The sequence below is a fragment of the Arachis hypogaea genome, chromosome 14, assembly GCF_003086295.3.
Source record: "Arachis hypogaea cultivar Tifrunner chromosome 14, arahy.Tifrunner.gnm2.J5K5, whole genome shotgun sequence".
Lineage (NCBI taxonomy): Eukaryota > Viridiplantae > Streptophyta > Magnoliopsida > Fabales > Fabaceae > Arachis > Arachis hypogaea.
Genome location: NC_092049.1, coordinates 876,826 through 898,313, shown reverse-complemented (window position 1 = coordinate 898,313; position 21,488 = coordinate 876,826). Strand labels below are relative to the sequence as shown.

The window sequence follows — 21,488 nt, the reverse complement described above, 5'->3', positions numbered from 1 at the left end:
GTTCGGGTAATTGGGTACCCGATGACTTTAAAATTCATAAAAAAAAAAAAAACAAATTTTTATCTTAAAAATTCAACAAGTACAATAAACATGTAACATCAATAGAAATAATCCAAACATGTTAAACACCAAATACATTAAAAACTAAACTCATTAAAATCAAAACATATTAATAATGAATAATCATTGTCTAATAGAAAAGTCATATATATTTTTTATTTTTTTATTTAATTAATATATGATCGGGTTTGCGGGTTGGTTCAAGTTCTGCACCCCTAAAACTGATATCCGAGCCAATCACTAACAAAAACCATCGGTTTGGTTCGGATTGGACCCGATTACCCGTTGGTTTCAGAACCAATTTAATTGGTTCAGTTCGGTTTCGGACGGGTAATCGGGTACCCACTATCCGTACTCACCCCTAATAATTAGACTTAAAACATATGCAATTTTGACCATTTCTAATTTATTTAAGAAAAGAGATAAAAATTTGCCAAACATCAAATAATATAATATACCTTTTTTCTGCACGTGTCATAGTCTTACAGGATGCTCATCTATAGCCATATTAGCCACCAAAATTTTGATGCCACCACATACGACACCTTAAATTTTGTGTATGATTTCTATATTTAGTGAATATTAAATTTGAAAAAGACCAAAAATATACATGTACGTTACACAATATTGTAGTGTGTTGTGATGTTTCGAAAGGGTCTTTCTTGCCTTGCATGCACGCCTTTAAAATATGGAACATGTTCCTCATTTTCCTCTTGTTTTGCAATAAGCATATAAGCATGACCCTAGGAAGCCAATTGATTGACCAAGAACATTGAACTACAAACAAAATTAACTTTAATAAATAAATAAATTTAAATAGGACACTAATGAAGAGTTCATGATAACAAGTGAATTTATCATTACCAAATCATATGGAAGCCCACCAAATAGTAGCCAACCGAATCCACTAGTAAAGACATCCTGTAAACAAAGTATAGATCATTAAATTCTTAATCATTGTTTCTTAAAGATGCATGCACGATGTTATAAAATGAAGACATGTCATTGACCAACCTTTAAGTTACTACAAATTGCTTGTGTAAGGGCTGAGTTGATTGTTGTATTTAACACAACAATGTAGTTCATAAAGAAAGTAAAAGCACATGACAGAAAGATCAAAGCCTGTATAATGATTCCAATAAATCAAGTCAAAAAATGTCTCAAAATATTGAATTATCAGTTTGCCTGTAATTTAAAAACATATAAATCACATACTACTAAATCACAACATTGAGGTTATAAAGAACTTTGGTGCTATATGAAAGTATTGATAAAATTATTTAAACTTTAATGCAATCAAAGTAGGACAACCAAGCTCTAAAGCCATATATATATATATACACTCTCTCTCTCTAAGCTCTAATTGGGTATATACTAAGCTTTAAGACATTTCACATATTTGCTGAAAAACTCATATTTACTGATTTATTTAAAATTTAAATTTTGTACTATTTTAAGTATTATGTTATGTTATTATGTAGGTAAGTACTATTTCGCAGTCAAGAACTACGCAATGGAGGAAGAGCGCTATAGCATAGTTCTTGCCATAGCAATAACAGCGAAGTGGGTATCCCACAATAGCGCAAACACTGTTTACGAAATTGCTGGGACCACTATAAAACAATGCAGGCATTTTTAGAGATTTGAGCAATTGCTTTTTACTTCGCCATCCAAACCTTTTACACTTTTACCATTTGCTTAGTTTGGGCATTTCAGAGAATAGAGAGAAAGAAGGAAAGGAGAAGAAGACCTACTCCACTTTTACCATTTGCTTAGTTTGGGCATTTCTAGAGATTTGAGCAATTGCTTTTTACTTTGCCATCCAAACCTTTCTGTATGACAGTTCAAATTTATATCTCTACTCCACTGTCCCTTATAGTACTCTAATCGGAATCAAAGGATTACCTAAATTGATTACTATATCAATTAATTTTAGATATCTTACAACAATAACATGATAATCATGTAACCATTTTTTCACAAACAGATGCAAATTTTTAAAAAAATTTACCTTCTATCATGGAAAAGATCACTCTGCATATCAGGTTACTGACGAGATTTGAATAATCTTGGAACATTGTTGGCGCCAAGCACGTGTGCATAGCCCCGTATTTATGAACCTCCTAACAACCAAGATTCTGTCGATATGCAACCCAAATGCTCCACTGACAATCTACAGCATAATATCTGCACCAACAATGATATTTCAGATAATCATATTCAACAACCTAATACTCTATACTCCGACGAATGCTGTAGTTCTTAATGGTAAGGTGAACGAACTCTTTGCTGTAGAATCTATGGCCAACCCTTTGCTCCATGCTCCCATCTGTGTTATAGTCGTCAGCGCCCCTCGGACCACATAGTATTCAGGTCTAATGACAAATAATGGCTTAGAGCTTTGGCTCGGCTAGAAAGTGGTAACGGTGGTGGAAATATATGTTGTAAGGAGGTAAAAGACAATAGTTGAGTTTCTAAGACAAATTCTGTATTGTCATCGCTGTCACTATCAAAACCAGATTGGACCTACCTTCGTCTGCCTCAGACTCTTCGAAAAACAAATTAGTTATAGGTTCAACCATTTGTAGAGAAGACCGAATTCTTATGGGGGGATTCGGTTCTTCCCACCTAATTAGATCTTGCTGCACAACCTATTGAGACTACACGTGAAGTAGAATAACTACTGCCAACATCCACCAACTCAATGCAAAGTTCCATCACTTGTTTAGTCACAATCTTTCTATGGCAATCGGACATAGCTCGCACCTGATCATCATCCTTTAGTCACAATACCTACACCGGATATTTCTCATGGTGTCCAGTGAAATGAGCCGATATCCAATTTTTTTAACATGCTTAATTCCAAGCATTTTGATATTGACCGGAATCAAATTTTTAAGCTCTGTCAAAGAATGCAGCCGCCAAGTGTATATAACAACAGAATCACTACATTCAAAATGTGTACCATCATCCTTCATAATATTATTGCATTCGGATAAACAACAAACTATTATACGCCTGTTAGCCATTTTGGAGAATGTTTGTGAGAAAGAAGAGAGAATAGATGAAAAATGAAAGTTATTGGTAGGATGTGATATATATAGCAATTTTTCGCGACAAAGCTACATACAATCTCACACGCAGTAGGTGCACTATACCATTATCTCATTATTTTGCTGCCAGTGAATGCACAATAATAACGTACACCACTATTGCGCTGACAATATTAATGACTAATTAATGGCCAAAAACAATAAATTCCGATGGCCTTCTAACATTCTTTGTAAACATATTGTTTGTATGTATACATATCTTTCCTATGAAGTTATCTAATATGCAGAACTAGCTATGTTGTAAATCTAGAAGATTTTGAAACAACAGAATATCCTTTTCACTGTAATATTAGGTCTAGTATAAATTCGATTCAACATAAGGACCTACAAGTCTAAACCACTTTAGAAGCAGTTTAATATGTACACTAAATGTCTAATGATCAAATTTGACCTAAATATTAATATTTGGAGCAATAAATACTCATCTATGAAATATGGACATTTCGTTGAGTTATTGTGCCTGTGTGTCGGAATATTTCTAACATGATATTCATCGACATTTGTCCAAAGCGCGTGTCTACTGTATCCAACCGTGTTTTAATAAAAATAAAAAATTCTTTTCCAAACGTACTTGGACATACCGAATAAATACTATCACGTATCAGCATGTCCAATCTTATTCTTAACATGTATTCTTAAAATGAGTTTAGAAATAATATATATTATTATTTATTAAAACAAAAAATATTTTAAATATTTTATATAATTAAAAAAATATTAAAAACAGTTAAAAAATTATTTTATATTATAAAATCAATAAAATATCAAAATATCATTGTAATTTATCTAAAAATACTTTATATTTTATATATATGTCGTGTCCCGTGTTTTATAAGATTTAAAATTTGTGTGTCTACATGTCATAGTGTCGTGTCCCGTATCCATGTCAGTGTCAATGTATCAATGCCAGGTGTAAGTATATAAGTACAAAAACGCAATTAAACAATATGGATGATGGAAGTTCAAATTAGACAATATGAGTGCTTTAACTAACCTGAAATCCAGGGAATAATAAGTAAGGAAATTTCAAGGTTGATTGTAATTCACCTCTGAGTGCAGACCACAGCAGTAAGATTGGTCCACAAAGCACAACTAAAATACACAAAAAAAAAAGTACAGTGATAGTTTAAGCACAATTTGTAGTATATACATAGACTAGGGCTGGAAGTGAGTCAAGCCAGCTCGAGCCTCGTTAACAGCTCGATAAGCTAAGCTCATGAGCTGGTGAGCCAAGCTTGAGCCTGGAATTGAGCTCATAAATTAAATGAGTCGAGCTTGAGCTTGGATAAGCTCAGCTCATTAGCTCGTGAGCTGGCTCGATTATATATATATATATATAACAATCTTAATTATTTAATATTTATATTTATTTTTTACATATAATTTTAATATAGGACATAAATAAAAAATTTATAATTTATTGATAGATAAACAATATATAAAATTGATCTTTTCAAATATTTTTTAAAATATATAAATTATAATTTATTGATATAGAATTATAGATTATGTATTTATGTTTCTCTTATTTGAGCCAGCTCGTGAGCTCGAGCCAGCTCGTGAGTTTTTTGTGAGCCGAGCCGTGAGCCAAGCTCAATTTTCGTGAGCCGAGCTTGAACTTGGTCTAGCTCGGCTCAGCTCGACTCACTTCCAGCCCTATACATAGATAGAATAAATGAATATACCTAAAGAGAAAATAATAAATCTTGATGTTTTACACTTACCATTACACCACATAAGACCAAAAACATTAAGTCCAGTGGATTTGCCTATTAAAATAATCATAAAACAAGTCAAATATTCTCACAAGGCTGAAAAACAAGATGATTTAGGATTCTTACCAACACGAGATACAGAAGTAAGGTATACTGCTTTACACATGTTTTCAATGAAAACAATTGAATAGCCATAGGAATCAAATGCAAGGTCTCGAGCTCCAGCAATAAACGCACCAAATATAATCACTCCAACACTAAAAACATGAAATACATCAGTTTGGCAAAGTAGGAATATATATTTATATATATACTAAATTAAAACAATGTCGAATGAATACTAAAACTAAATTAAACTGCTCAGATATGTGGTATGACTTTGACTATGCAAATTGAAATGGTTTTAGTTAAAGTAGCTAGGAATTAAAATGCACAAAGATCTTCAGTTGGATTATGCAGATGTCTATAGACATGATGGATTACTGACATGATGCACAAAGATCTCCAATTAATTGTATTCTTAGAGTTAACATCGTTAACAAAGATTTAATCACGTTTTAATCTATTCTAATATATTTTAGCCATTTTAATTAGGGGTAGCAATAGATAGGGTACGATGAGAGTAGATTTTTTTTTTAATTGTTTGGTAAAGTGTGATTTTTTACTATTGAATATCTTTTCTCACATGTTTTCTTTTGATTTCACTTGAAAAGTGTAAAGTGAGAGATCACACTTTACCAAACAATTGAGGAAAAAAAATTAAGAGAATCTATTCTAAGATAATCCTACTTGCAAGTTAAATTTGTTACTAAAACTCAACCTTATTCTACTTACAGATTGAGAACAAGTCAACCCTACTACGATTAACCTGCGGGTATCCGACCCTACCCTTGAATTTTCATAAATATATAATATTATTATATATATAACCTAATGAACGTGCAAATAAAATGTTCAACTCTACATAAAAAAATTTATTTAAATTAATAGCACAAACACAAATAAAATGTTGTGATATAATATTATATTTATATATCCTTAAAATAGAATTGATTTTTATATAAATAAAAGTGTCAAATTATTAATTGTTGATCTTTATTCAACAGTAGAGACTTTTTGCACTAAGTGAAAGGGCCTTAGTTTAACACTCATTTATAATATATTTTTATAATATATACATATATAGGATGTGAATTGATCGGCTAGGATTAACACTCAACCCGTATTTTATTCGATTTGCGCTCGAATTTGCTCTGCTAGCGAATCAAGTTGACAACCCTATTTAACCGAATAGAATAAAATTAAATACTCGTAAATAGAATCCATGCTATCATCCCTAATTTCAGTTGTAGTGTCGCAGAAGAAAGAACATAAAAAAAATGGAATAAGTTGTTCTTTGCATAAATGATCACATCTTCAAAGTAAAAAATATTTTATTAAACGACACCCTAAACAATAGCAAAAGAGAATTATCCAACATACTATTTAGTGAAAAAACACAAGAGGATTTCCTTACCTTATAATAACAATATTTGAATGTCTCTTTCCACCTATAAAATACTCCATCATCATTGTGAAGGCAATAGTAGTTCGCCTCAGGGTAGTATACATAGGAACATTTATCCCACGGACAGCTTCCATCGTCACAACCTTTCACCAATTTGTCCAATTAGTAAAAACATATTTTTTATTATCTATAAAAAAAAATTTTTAATTATAAAATTCTAAGCTAAAATTTGATTCAATGATAAAAAGCTACCAAATAAGCAAATGTATGAATACTTACAACATATAGCAAATAAGGTAATGCAAGAGGAAGTGTTTGAGCTAATGTCCTAGATGGCACAAACATCACTGGATTGTAAGAACTGCTCTTAGATTCCGCAGTTGTGAAAGAAATTATCATCAACGATTTCAAAACATAGAGAATGACAAATGCACACGCCATCTGAAACCAACATGGTGAGATACAAATTATTAGGTGGAAAAAATTATTGAGAGAAAAAAAATTGATTAAGAAGAAATGTATAAAGTTTGTTCCATGTCAAATTTAGTCCTTTATTGTGAAAATTTGATATCTTTGCACTAAAATATACTATAAGTAGGCTACTAATATTAAGTGAAATAAACCATAATAGAATTATTAATTTAGTTTAAAAAGATAAAAAATTAAATTTGTTATTAGTCAAAAAATTTTTACTATATATCAAATATTGTGTTCATTAGTTTCACTTTATTGTGAAAATTAGCTAGATTATAATACTAATAGTATATCATAGGGTTATTATTATTAATGTATTAACTAAATTTTAATGTTTATTATTTATATATTTAAAAATTATTTATTTGGTTTCATAATACATGATATTTTTAAATTTGAATAATTTATTAATTAGTTTGTATTTATTTATTAAAAAAGAATTTGAATAATTTATTAATTAGTTTGTATTTATTTATTAAATAAAGAATATTAACACAATGAATAAAAAATAATTAAAAAATATTGCTTAAAGAATAATAAAGACAAATAAACTCCTAACCAATTTAAATTTAGAGACAACTAGGTCCCTGTCCATTTTTGCACCTGACACGTCAGCAATTTTCGTCGAATTTTCGCCGTGAAACTGACAGAAGGACCGGGTTGGCAGACGGAATACAGGGTCAGGGATCGTAATGGAAGGGGTTTTTGGTTAAGAATCGTCTTGTCATTTTGAGAAATGGACAGGAACCGGGTTGGTACTTTACTCTATGAAACAATGCAATAATATAGGAAAAGGATAATATTCATAGATATAATAACCCATAGTGAATTATAAAAAGCACCTGAGAAAGTGACATTACAGTTGTGAATGGGAACCTATATGAAGACAGGGCTGCTTTATTAAACATGATCAATAGAACTGCATAAAATAAACAAAATCAATAAAGAAAAATAATATTTGCATTATTTTCTTATATTTTTTTATGATATAAAAGAATTTTTTTTAAGTTGTTTTATTAATCACTTTTAATACTAAATTAAAAGGTATAAAAAAAATATACACAAAAGTGTACAAGAGAATATACAAAAAATAATACAAATAATAAGATTCTTCGTCAATAAAATATGAGTCAATTGCTAACTATTTTTATTTTTTTGAATTTTTCAGTGCTTAATTTGTTAAAGTATGAGTCCCTTGTGTCTTTTAATGAGTTTTGAGTCCAATCATATATAATGATCTTCACTCTTATAAAGTGTTGAGACATGAATCAAGTAAGGGGAAAAAAAAAACGAAATGAGTAAAATAGAAATAAGATGGTCTTCTCAAAAGGCATTTCTAACTAATTGTGTTAGTCACAAAAAAAAAAAAAAAAAAAAACTAATTGTGTGTTGGAGGATTTTGGTTAATTATTGAAAAATTAAAGTATTGGAGTTATAGAAGTAGCATGCTTACACATAAGTTGTGAATGCATTTTTGTATTCGAAAATGTTTGATAAAAAAATAGTTAAATACAATGAGAACTTGTTTTATCTAACATTCATTAATTATTGTTAGAATTAATAAATATTAAATAAGACAAGTTTAAATTATTTTTTTTCTAGTATTACTGTTTTGTATTATTTATCTTTTCTATATATTTATTGTCTGAAACTTTGTTCCATACTCTATTTTCTGTTTGGGATTTGAACATTAATTATTGAAAAGGATAGTTAGCTTATTAATTATTACTAAATTTTTGAAATCTCAATTCAAGATAAAATAAAGAAAGATGTAACTACTTTTTTTTATTAATTCGTAATAAAGCAGAAAGAATAATTTAATTTGTAGGATGTTCCTTTCTTAACGTATATACTTTAAAAGATTAGATATTAATGTGGTGGAAATTCAGGTGCAGTCGACTTCATATGAAGTTGATACATGAGAGCCGTTAGATGAAAATTCAGTCAAATCAGTCAAATCATTTAACGGATCTGAGTATCAACTTCACATGAAGTCGATTTCACTTGAGTTTTCACCTATTAATGTACGTAAATATAGAACTATATGCTATAAATGAAAGAAATAGAACCTGAAGAGACCATATAAGATAGTGCAACATAGGCTCCTTTTCTTGTCATAGATGAACTTTTATATGGTATTTCATCAGAAAGTGGCAGCTTAGTGTGCTCCATAGAATCCCTTCAAGTGAATTGTTTTTCTCTTTTTGATTTTTTTCCCCTGAAACTTTAAAGGTCAGAGAAGTGATTACTTTGTAACAAGTCATAGTAATTATGATTATTGGGTTGATGGGATTGCATAGGTTTACTTAAGTTGGGGCTAATTAATGTTAATGGATGACAATATTAGTTCATAAATATTTTATTGTCTTAAATTTGGTTACAAAACACCTAACATCAGCCACTAATTATTTGTAATAGAGGATATAATAACATAAAGTAGTTATTACCTTTACAAATTTGTTAAGAGTCTTGGTTTTCTTGTTTTCTCTCTACTGTGATAACATTAGTGCAGTTTGTTACAGTCTTGTCTTTTTCTTTTTGTTTTCTTGCATTGCAAGCTAATCATGTAAACTCTTTATATTGCTGCTATATATATCTGCAACAATCTCCCTCTCTTGTACACTTAACAATTCACTCTCAAGCCATATGCTATGTTCATTTTTGTCAATTCTCACTTCCTATTATAGCTTTCTCTAGTTGTTGTTTCTTTTCTTTAGTCACAAACTCTATCATTTTGGTTCTGTTATTTGATCAATTGGAATCAGTTAGATAATACACCTATTAATGGTACTTTCGAGTAATGCTACGGTGAAGACTAAACACTATAAGAAAAATGCTAACTACCTTTAGATTTTTTTGTTGGATTTTGCGTCGGAAATTAGCGGCAGTTTTACCGTCAAATTTACCAGTAGCAAAGGCGACAAAGTCGTTAGGTCAAAGCATTATCGGTGAATTTTTATTTCTGACGGCAAATTTGCTGGTTATAATTGGAGGAAAAAATAAAATAATAGGCACGAAAGCAAGAGGCAAATTTACTGACGGATTCTCATTTAGTGGAATGGTGCATTTTGGTGAACTTAAAAACATTACCGTCAGATTAATCCGCTGGTAAATCCGATAGTAAGGGTGCCCTAAATTCAAAATGCATGGTCCTCCTTTCTCAATTTCAAAAAAGCTATTCTCTCTCCACTACTCTCCTCTCTCTTCTCTCTCCCCTACAACTACCTCTGGCAGTCCCTCCGGCCACCCTCTGCCAGTGCCAGCTACCTCCATTCTCCTTCAAATTTTGCGTGGACTCGCCTTGATTCTATTTCATCGCCTGAAACGAAGCTGCTCTCTGTCTTTGGCGTTGGTGTCACTGTCGCCACTGGTCCCTCTGTCGTCGCTGGAACTGCGTCTCTTTTTCCTCCTCTAGGTAGGTTGCCCTAATCCCTCTTCCTATTTTATCCCCATTTTTATTTATTTAAATAGAAAAATCTAACCCCTTTTTGAACCACTACCGCACTGTCATCGCTATTACCACGCCGGAAAGGTATGCATACTCTTATTTTGGCATTGAGATTTGAATAATGGGTTATATTTGATTGGGTTATATTTAATTTGATAATGGATTGATTCAACTCAAATATTAGATAATAAAAAATATTTTAGATGCATTGAGGAAAATTAATAAATTTTTTTATGGAGGTCTCTGAATTAAGGAAAAACTTAGCTGAATTTTCATTAAAATTATTTAAAAATATGTTTGGTTTGCGAAAAAATGAAAATTACATTTAGTGGAAGATTCTAATTATAGTAAAAATTTTATCGAAATTTTTAAAAAATTAATCAGGAAGTTAGAAGTTATTTCGGAAGAGGATGATGGACTAGAGAAAAAAGATGATGAGTTCGACTAAGGGTAACCTAAATATATTTTAACTAGCTTGTTATACGTTTATACTTTAATTAGATTGTTATATAATTACAATGCAGGCTAGCTTTAATTCTATTTAATGTGTTTATTTATTAAACTTTAATTAGATTGTTATATAATTACATTGCTCGCTAGCCATATGACTGTTTTTATTCTTATTTCAGGTAGATATAACAACAAATAGAAGTGTTGTGAGTCAATCTTATAGTCGAGGTAGAGAGAGGGTGAATAGTAGCACCCATGGAACTTCTCAGTTATTGCCTCTATCTTAGTTATTCCTAAAACATCATATGCACTGGGTGCATAGAATCAGCCCTTCATCATGGTTTCTAATCCTAATCACGTGGATCCTACTTGAGTTATTATTATCAATTTTTTATATTGGGTAATTGTAGTTTTTATTATTCTTGTAATTTATTATAATGCATTATGTTTCTATTTTCTAAGTGTTTAATGAAATACCTCACTTAACTATAGAATATATTTTACTGGTAAATACCTTGTATTGTAAAAAATATATAAATATGTGTAATCTAAATATGAATCACCCTAATATTTTACTATATTTTTAAAAATCAAATTTTCTATTTTAAATTATCCCAAAACAAATGGGGTTAAATTAGATTGATCTGACAATTAATTAATTAGTATCTATAATTTTACAAATTTTTATATGATAAATTAATAAAATATGACGTTTAAAGGATAAATTTAATAAATATTATGTATAATTATATCAAAATAAACCATTTTAAATGTAAAATATTAATTAAAATATGAAAAATATAATATTTTAATATTTATTATTAATTTCATAAATATGTATTTTAGTTAGAGTAAAGTGTCAATTACATCCTAAAAATTTTGACTTCAAGCTAATTAGCTCTTTAAAAAATAATTAGATTTTCCACGATAATAAATGGTGGACATGTAATTTATTGAAAAAAAAAGGTGGACATATATGTCCTTTCGTCAATAGATAGTGTGAAACGAAATGGAGTTGTTCATATATTTCGTTATCTACAGTGATGTGTTTCGTTATTGCTATATGAACATGAAAACAATATAATTTTGGATAATAAAACATTCATTATTTTTTGAGTTTTTATATATTCTTTATCAACTGCTCTTTATTTATTATGAATCCTACTAAAACATGTAAAATTTCACTCTAAAAATGGTTATTTATATGATAATCTTTCATAAATAGACACATTACAATAGTTAGCGTCTTAGTGGTACATATAAGCATTATCTTTAAGTTTTACGTAATGAATTAATAGAATAACATAACATAACGTATTTATCGTTTATTATCTTAGAGGATTATGTTACTATTTTTTTTTTAAATACTAATTAGTCCGAAATCAAAATCTATGGACATAATTCTCACTTTACTATTTTAGTTAGTTATTTAACACCGTAAACTACCGTTTCGTAAAGTACGGGTGATAAGACTATGATGGGGCATACGTTAAGATTTCATGATATCATGTTTTAGCATTTGATAAATTTAAAACAGGAAAAGAAATTTACATGAAGCAAAATATTAAAAGAAAAGTATAGGAAAAATTAAATTTTCTGTGTTTTTCTTTCGTTTTAAATAATGACTTTTTTTTTATTTACTCTAGAGAGGTAAGTTATAAAATGCATAAACAGAGGGAAGCAGTCACGGCGGACCAGCAGACCGCCGCTAGCTTGTGCGGCGGTTGGCGAGCTCGGGATGAGCTGCCGCTGTTCGATAATGGACGAGGTTAATTGATTGTATCTTCATATGGTAGATTCATTCTGGGTTCAAGCTTTTGGGTTTGGTTTTCATTTTCTCTCTTAAGTCTAATTCAAGGTTACTTTTTATTTACATGAATAATGAATAAGACCAAAAAAATTATAGTTCAGAATAAGAAAGAAAATTACCTGTCAAAGCTTCAAAACTAGCTAAGAGCTCTGAACTCTCCTTACTTGCGATGATGATATGATGGCTTTTTAATTTTTCTTTTTATTTTGTGATGTTGGTTACTTTCATTATATTATGAAATGCTTGATACCTATTTATACTAGCTTATAGAATTAATAATGCAATACTTGATTATAAAATAATTTAAGTGATGAAGTTTGATACAGGGTAGGGGATTAATTAGTCGAATATATAAATTTATTCAATAGTAAAAACTCAAGTACAGTCGACTTCACGTGCAGTTGATAGCTGAGAGTCATTGGATGAAAATTTAGTCAAATCAGTCAAATCATCTAATGACTCTCAGTTATCAACTTCACATGAAGTCGACTGCACCTGAGTTGAGTGGAAACTCAAGTGCAGTCGACTTCACGTGAAGTTGATCAACTCAGGTGCAATCGACTTCATGTGAAGTTGATAACTGAGAGTCGTTAGATGAAAATTTAGTCAAATCAGTCAAATCATCTAACGACTCTCAGTTATCAACTTTACGTGAAGTCGATCAACTCAGGTGCAATCGACTTCATGTGAAGTTGATAACTGAGAGTCGTTAGATGAAAATTTAGTCAAATCAGTCAAATCATCTAACGACTCTCAGTTATCAACTTTACGTGAAGTCGACTGCACCTGAGTTGAGTGGAAACTCAAGTGCAGTCGACTTCACGTGAAGTTGATCAACTCAGGTGCAATCGACTTCATGTGAAGTTGATAACTGAGAGTCGTTAGATGATTTGACTGATTTGACTAAATTTTCATCTAACGACTCTTAGTTATCAACTTCACGTGAAGTCGACTGCACCTGAGTTGAGTGAAAACTCAAGTACAGTCGGCTTCACGTGAAGTTGATAAACTCAGGTGCAATCGACTTCATGTGAAGTTGATAACTGAGAGTCACTAGATGAAAATTTAGTCAAATCAGTCAAATCATCTAACGACTTTTAGTTATCAACTTCACGTGAAGTCGATTGCAACTGAGTTTCCACCTTATTGAATTGGCTTAATTTGTGAGTTGGCGAGACCGATTTGAATTTGATAGGCACTAAGCTAATAAAATATTAAATGGCTGCACTATTGTTGATGATGAGAAGAATGCCCGAAAGAAACAAAACGAAGAAAAGCACTAGTTGGTCACATCAGCATCAAGAAGAGAAGGAAGAAGCTATAATAGTGGGTTTTATTTTCATATTATTGTATTTCACATCTAATAGTATATTCCACATACATATGCATGGTGGCAACAAATATATAATAATGGAGCAACTTTCAAAAGAAAAGATATCTAAATGAATCGTGAGGAATAAAGTAACATAACAAAATAATTAATGTGGGTAAAATAATGTATAAATAAAGAACTTTCTGTTTGATTGTGATAATATAATAATTAGCTGCTATCCACTGAAAGTGATCAATAATGAAATAAGGGAAAGCTAATCTGTAAGCAGTAGCACAGAGGAGTCCTTTAACGATTAACACTATGAAAGTAGAAACAACCTTTTATTCTTTGGAGGGTGAAGTGGAAGACGTGGCTTATGGAACCCATTATGAAATCCCCGTACACTAAATGAATCAACTTTAGTCAAAATTATAATAATAACATATGTCTATATATGTAGATATATAATCATAAAAGTGACTAACTTAGGGTTATGTGTCGTTTTTTCTATGAGCTATATATTATATATAAGTGGGTAGTGGACGTATAAGTATTAATGTTGGATTACAAGTTTTATTATTAGTTAATGAAGTAAATCAATTCTGTTGGGTAGGCAACAAAAAATGTAATCAATGTAAGTAACAGATTATATTATAGGTTCATTAAACCTGAAAAAAATATATTATCCATCTTTACTCTTAATTACACTTTTCTCCTTTCTCATTACCTTATTTTCACCACAGTTACTCCACTCCTCCCTCTCCTATTATGCTGTCAATATCGCCGGCAATGCTGGACCTTACCGCCGCAATAAAAAAATATCTATGTACAATAAAAAAAACATCCATCGAACTTAAAAAAATATTCATGTACAATAAAAACGAAATATCCATATACAATAAAAAGAAACATACGTGGCCAATGAGTAATAGCTCAAATGGCATAAACTCTCCATACTCAATTAAGAGGTTGCGGGTTTGAGTCTTCTATCTTTTCAAATTTTTTACCAATGAGTAATAGCTCAAATGGCATAGTCTCCACATACTCAATTAAGAGGTTGCGGGTTCGAGTCTCCTATCTTTGGTAAAAAAAAAAAAAGAAACATACGTGATGTACAATAAAAAACAACATTTATCGAACTTAAAAGAAACGTCCATGTACAATAAAAATTAAACATCCATGTACAATAAAAAGAAATATCCGTAAGGTTGTGCGACGCGATGCATGGAGAACAAAGTTGGGCTACCTGCAGCGGTGCAATGGAGGCGTGACGAGATTGGGCTGCGGGCGGCGGTTAGGGAGGTGCGACGAAGCATGGATGTGTGCGACGGTTGTGGACACATGAGGGAGCCGGAACGCGTACGGTATTTCGCGAGAGTCCGGCAGGAGATTGTGAGGAGCAGAGGTAGGGTACGATGCGGGTATGGGGGAAGGGTTTGTGGGTTGGTCACGAGGAAGGGGGGAAACGTTATTATGGGGCGGGTATTTTGCTAATCCTTATTCCGTTAATGGCATAATGTGTTGGCAACATACATATTAACTTGTTACATTGGCCGTTAAAATAGGCCAAATTAATCGGATCAGTCCGTTTATCTATTTAAATGGATGGATTTTGTCTCTAAAATTAAGTCCGTCTAAATTTCAGGTTAAATGGGCTGAGTCTGATTAACCTGAAAAAATTGACGGATTAAACGGGTTAGTTCCAGGCTAAACGGGTGGCCTGTTTATTTTTTTTACATTTTTAAAAAAAATAGCACTTGTAGCCAATATTTCTCTCGATCCGACCTGAAAATCTAACCCATCAATTTAAAAAAAAAATACTATTTGTTTATGGTTTTTGACCTAAAAGTGATTTTTTTTTGTCAAAATATTTTTCAAAAAATAAAATAAAATGATAAATGGACCAACCCGTTTAACCCATCAAACTGACTATAAATGGTCTAGATTAAAAAAGTTATAGCTCGCGAATGAAGCAGGCTTAAACGGGCCAAATCTAAATGGGCCGGACTAGCCCGTTTGACAGTTCTACTAGTCAATCTGGCTTGGCAAATGTCAGGTAAAAAGGACCAACAGTTCACTAAAATGGTAAATTTAGTTTTGGCTTAATTTAAACATTTTAAATTGAAAGTTATAAAATGAGTTGAAGAGAAAAGTTGAAGCAAAGAATCGCATTTTTTTATAATTTATAAAATTGAATATACAGAACTCATGAAATAGAAAATTATTTTATTTTTTTTGTCTCGTTTTAAAGTAGCAGAACAAAAAATGATAATATAATAGATATATAGAGAATGAGTGACATCACGATATATTTTGTTTCGACCACGAAGTATAATGTGACTTATGTTCAGTTTTTACTAAAAATTATGATAGAATTTTTACTATAATCAATATTGATTATAAATGCCAATTTCAAAAGACTTACACTCTGTCATTTATCTAAGCTAACTCAAAATTAGTAACTTTTAAGTACTAACCCAACTTAAGCAAGAGAAATTAAGTGCACTCTAATTTCAATATATTTTTGAAAAATAAATATTCAAATAAAAGTATAAAATGATTTGTGTGTGATCAATTTCTTTTACTTTTTGTATGTCTTAGTATAAACTTAATTATAGACAATATAGTTATTGAAACATACTCAAATAATAAGTAATAAAGCTATATCATTAAAGGTTGTGTTTTTGGTTGCGTTTTTTCTTGAATGATTCCTTCATATATAATAGTTTAATCTCTTCTTCAATAAAAGAATCATTTTCTTATTTATTAAAGTAGCGATTGCACGCCAATGAGTAATAACTTAAATGGTATAGTCTCCCCGTACTCAATTAAGAGGTTGCGGGTTCGAGTCTCATATCTTTGATAAAAAAGAAAAAAAAAAAATAGCGATTGCACCTTTCAATGTTATAGCTATAGCTATTGGCTTGATTGAGATTCATTTCCTTGTTTACCTTGATAGTAATGTGCAAACAACTTTTCAAACACAACTTAATATGATCTTTAATGATATTATTTCTATTATTGCTGTTTTTTACAATTTAAATTTGCTTGTTTGGTCATCTTTGATTTTTTTTTTTTCTACAATGCTCATTATAACAAATTAGTTAGAATAAAAAATTATCAATTATTTTTGTCATCACAAAAATTAATGTCCACATCTTAATTCAACAATTCCACATCTTAATTCACCAAGCTTGAACAACATAGTATACAATGTAGGAACACTCTACTGTACAGATTAGGGTTGTATAGAAAAAGAATTAAATTCTTTTTATAATTATTTTTTATTATTTTATTAATATTCAAAATATGAATTCCAATATTTTTAATCTCTCTTTCATCACATAAAAGAAAAAATCTGTAAATTTACATCTTTACCTTATAATTCACCTACAATGTATACACAATGCAAGAGTTGAGTTTTAGACCATCCTTTTAAGCATATTCAATGGTGGATAGAAAGTGTATTCATACTTTCTTCTAGGTAGTGCAATATAATATTTTTTTTAGTTTACCTAAACTTCAAAAAAATGTGGTTAAAAATAATTTTAACCGTATTATAAAAGTTTAGCTAAACTAAAAAAAAAAGGTTATAGTCCAAGGGTACACCATTGAATTTCCTAGCCCATGGTATTGCAAGCACAACCCCTTCTCATTGTAGGATTTGGCATTGGATTTGTCCCTTCATTAGTCCATTTTATATAATCCATAGATTTAATTTCGAGATATTGTATAATCAAGGATTGACTTCAAGGACGTACAATATCAGGACTTGATGAGCAGCAAACGAAATAGTTATTCACACCACTTTTTCTCCTCTGCAAATTCTGGGAAAAAAAAAGAAAAATAAAAAAAATGAAAGAATTAATTAGAAAAAGAATTCTAATATTTTTATGAGAAACAAATCTTATTAACTTTCATTGAAATATAATAGGTAACGAAGGAAAAGATCGTTGAGTAGCTTTCATTTAAAAAAAATTATAAATAATTTATTGAGTAAAATATTATTTTTGTTCTTAATATTTGGACAAATTTTAAAATTGTACCTAATTTTTTAAACGTCTTATTTAAATTTATAATATTTTAAAATTATTACAATATTATTTTATCGTCAATTTTTTTAATAATTCTATAATCAAGATGCATTGGTGGGATGTTACAATCCACTGTGAAAGACTAATTTCATATTACTGTTAATAAAAAATAAAAAATTAAATAAATAAAAGAAAAATTATACTAGCATATGACAGAACGAAATGTAATTAGAATTTTGTATTACTAGTATTATTTTTCTTTCATTTATTTATTTATTTTTTTACTAATGGTATAATATGAGATTAGTTTATCATATATAGTATAGATTATAATATCCACGTATGTATCTCTATTACATAACTGTTAACAAAGTTAATGGTAACATAATATTGTAACCATTTTAAAATGTTAAAAATTTAAATATGACGTTTAAAATGTTAGGTGCATTTTAATATTTAAATTAAATGTTGGGACAAAATGATAATTTATTTATAATTTATTATTGCAATAATTTAATGTAAAATATTAAAAAAAATTTGTTACTCTATAACTTTAAAAAAAAAAAAACAATTCCCAAAACTAATATTTGAACTCTAAATATTATTGTATAGTTTGTTAGAATTTTTTTATATATTTAATAATTTACTAAATTAGCCAAAAAACCATAATTCAAATGGCATGGCATATATCTTTCTCCTACTTAGAAATCTCGAATTTGAGTTTTACTTGATGTAACTTGATCAAAAAAAATATATTAAACTAAATATTCAAGTTTCTTTTCTTAATATGTGATATTATTTAAATTTTTATTATCATAAATGCTATATTATAAAGGTGGTCAAACATTATTTTAAATCCCAAAATTTGGACTAAATCTTAATCTCGTTTCTAATTTTTGAAATGTCATATTTTGTCACAAACTTTTTATTTTGTTTTACTTGTCTTTTATTGTTATTTTTCTCTTTCTGTTATTTTTTTATTACTTTCACTACCAAATTACTAGAAGCACCACTATAACTAGGCGTGTTGCCCCAATAATGTAGAAGATGAGAGTGGAGAAAATGATCAGAATATTTTTGGAAGAAAGAATTTTGATTTTGATCAAACTTTTAAATTAGACGAAATAAGACACTTCCAACAAAAATAGAACATTTCAATTTTTAGGAACGAAATTAAAATTGAACCAAAATACTATGGACTAAAACAACATTTTACCTTATTTAAAATTTTAATATGTTCAAGTTTTATTTATATACTATTTTATTAGTTTCTCTAACATTACACTACTCAAATTATACACTTATTTGCTAAATTAAATGGTATAATTAATACCGATGCCTTGAACAAGTGATGCTAAATATGTATTGAACAACTAATGCAAATATGAAATTATATTTTAATATTAGGACAAGCATATATAAATTAAAGAGGTATACGTAATAGAAAGATTAAAATTAAGCTTGAATCAATTTATTTTTTCGTTTGGTTGCATATTATATGAATTTAGAAAATTATAAACTCCTATGTCCAAATCCAATATAAATAGATACGTGTTGTAACATATCTTGCCAAAAAAAAAAATCACAAACATCATTTAGCCATCCAGCAAGGAGTGCATCGCTTCTAAATTAATGAATGATTATAAGTTATATTTGCATATAATGATTCTAAAGAAAAAAATTCTGCAATATATATACTTTAAGCCATACACTTTAAATCCTTGAAAAAAAATTGTATACAAAGAAAAAAAAAAGAAGTTTTACAATATATATTGCATTATAACTCCAGCAAACATTAAAGAATTTTATAAAGTTAAAGACATAAAGAAATCTTAGGCTTCTCTTGCATGTTTATTGAATATATACTATTTTTTTCTTTTCTGCAAGTTATATACTAGTTATTCTATAAGCATTTCATGATAACTAAAAATTTTAAGAGTAAAATTATAAAAAAATAATTTATTTAAAATAAAAGTAATATGATTAAGTATAATTTACTTAGATGTGATTAAAAAATAATTGAATACTATGTATAGTAAAAAATTGAAATTATTGAAGGATAAAATTAAAATTTATTTATATGTATCATTTTTGCTCCAATGTTTTCGTCCTATTTAAGTCTCTAACGTTTCAAAATCGTCTCAATTTTGTCCCTCCGTCAAGGATCCCTAACGTAGGACAACATTGAGTCAGTTTTGAAACGTTAGGGACTTAAATAAGATGATTGAAACGTTAGGACAACTTTGAAACTTACCCCAAACTTTGGAGACAAAAACGATACTTTACTCTTTTTTTTTTATTTGAACAATATTACATGACCAGCAAATATTATCATTTTTAGCCGGTATTTAGTTAATAATAATTTACACAAATATTTACAAACGTTTTACCCAATAAACATATAATTTGTACATAAATTTACTAGAATTTTACACACATAAATTAATACAAGTTGTATTCGTATTTTTAGAGTTTGTATATATAAATTAATAAAATTTATTTGTTAAAGATAATTTAGCATTTGTGCTGACAAAATAATAATAAAAAAATACTAAAAATTGAGTTTCTGTTTTTACTTTAGTTTTTGGGTGCATGTATCCACGTGCAATGATTAACCCATAGGTTCATTAGAAAATCAAAGACTTTACCTAACAATGATCCATGTGTGTTTGATTAGGGGTATGGACCAAAGGTAGGTGAAGCACTGAAACAAAATTAAAGAGGATTATTGTGAGAGTACTTACAGTAGGAGGAGGAGGAAGAGGAGGATCTTCACTAGCAAGAAGAGCACGTGCACGATAGGGATGGAAGTGATGATTTGTTTCATTCCCAAGGCTTAAACGCCTCACTTCACTCAAATCTGTCTTTTGATTCTTCTTCTTTTCACGAACTTGACCAAACACCATTGAATAATCTGTAGGCGCTCCTACTGCCTCTTCTCCCATGCTCCAAACTTCGGCACCGTTGCCTTTACTGCTTTCTTCTGCAACATAATTAAAAAAATCAATACATAGTTTTTCATACTCAATTAAGAGGTTGCGGGTTCAGTCTCTATCTAAAAAAAAAAAAAACTCTTTTATGATGCCCTGAACGTGTATTGTTAACACCCCCAATCATCAACCAACACACATTAACTAATACACGTTCTAGGTTTCAAATTAGATATTCTACAACGATAAATTAAATCATCAACAACACACATAATAATCTGATAATACAGAAAATAATACTAGAACATTATTGGATCGATTTTATCATTCTGTTTGCTATGCAGATTTAACTTACCTTCGTTCTCTGGCTAATCATCAAAGTTAGGTTCAAATATGGAATGGAAGCTTCAATAAGATTCTTCCATAGAAGGATGAATGATGGAAAACTAGGAACAACTGAAATTTATGTTTTGATTATTTCAAGATGTCCTAGCCTCAACGAAGGTTAATAGATCATATATTTATTACATGTCTTGATAAAAGTAAAAATAGGAGAAAAACCATATTTTCCTCCCTTTAACTTACTTTTGGTTATGAACTGTTAAAACCATATCCAAAGTTAGTTTAGATGCGCA

General features: G+C 29.6%; 2 protein-coding genes across 12 annotated transcripts in view; both read right to left on the bottom strand.

The window, feature by feature from the left end:
* Positions 1–489: 489 nt before the first annotated feature.
* On the bottom strand, positions 490–12,830 carry LOC112740824 (UDP-N-acetylglucosamine transporter UGNT1). Of its 11 annotated transcripts, XR_011871593.1 has the most exons (12): positions 12,697–12,830; positions 8,939–9,093; positions 7,712–7,788; positions 6,675–6,836; positions 6,405–6,538; positions 5,015–5,145; positions 4,898–4,942; positions 4,168–4,265; positions 2,072–2,247; positions 1,075–1,182; positions 925–981; positions 490–837 (listed from the first exon to the last, which is right to left on the bottom strand). XR_011871593.1 is itself a non-coding variant. In XM_025789465.2 (11 exons), exons 2-11 carry the CDS (start codon positions 9,039–9,041, stop codon positions 763–765), a joined length of 990 nt encoding a protein of 329 aa, XP_025645250.1. In that variant the 5' UTR covers positions 9,042–9,093; positions 12,697–12,830; the 3' UTR covers positions 490–762. The 11 variants fall into 11 exon arrangements, 9 of the variants coding, with proteins under 9 accessions (XP_025645250.1, XP_025645252.1, XP_025645251.1 ...); XR_011871594.1 differs by lacking the exon at positions 2,072–2,247 and having other exon boundaries at positions 4,221–4,265; XM_025789465.2 differs by lacking the exon at positions 2,072–2,247.
* Positions 12,831–17,133: 4,303 nt separating this feature from the next.
* Positions 17,134–21,488, bottom strand: part of LOC112740822 (uncharacterized) — a 27,653-nt gene continuing 23,298 nt past the window's right edge. Inside the window, exons 3-4 of the mRNA XM_025789464.3 lie at positions 20,668–20,906; positions 17,134–17,716 (exon numbers count right to left, since the gene is read on the bottom strand). Coding sequence (XP_025645249.1) covers positions 20,850–20,906 — 57 coding nt within the window. The 3' untranslated portion in view covers positions 17,134–17,716; positions 20,668–20,849. The remainder of the gene's footprint in view (positions 17,717–20,667; positions 20,907–21,488) is intronic.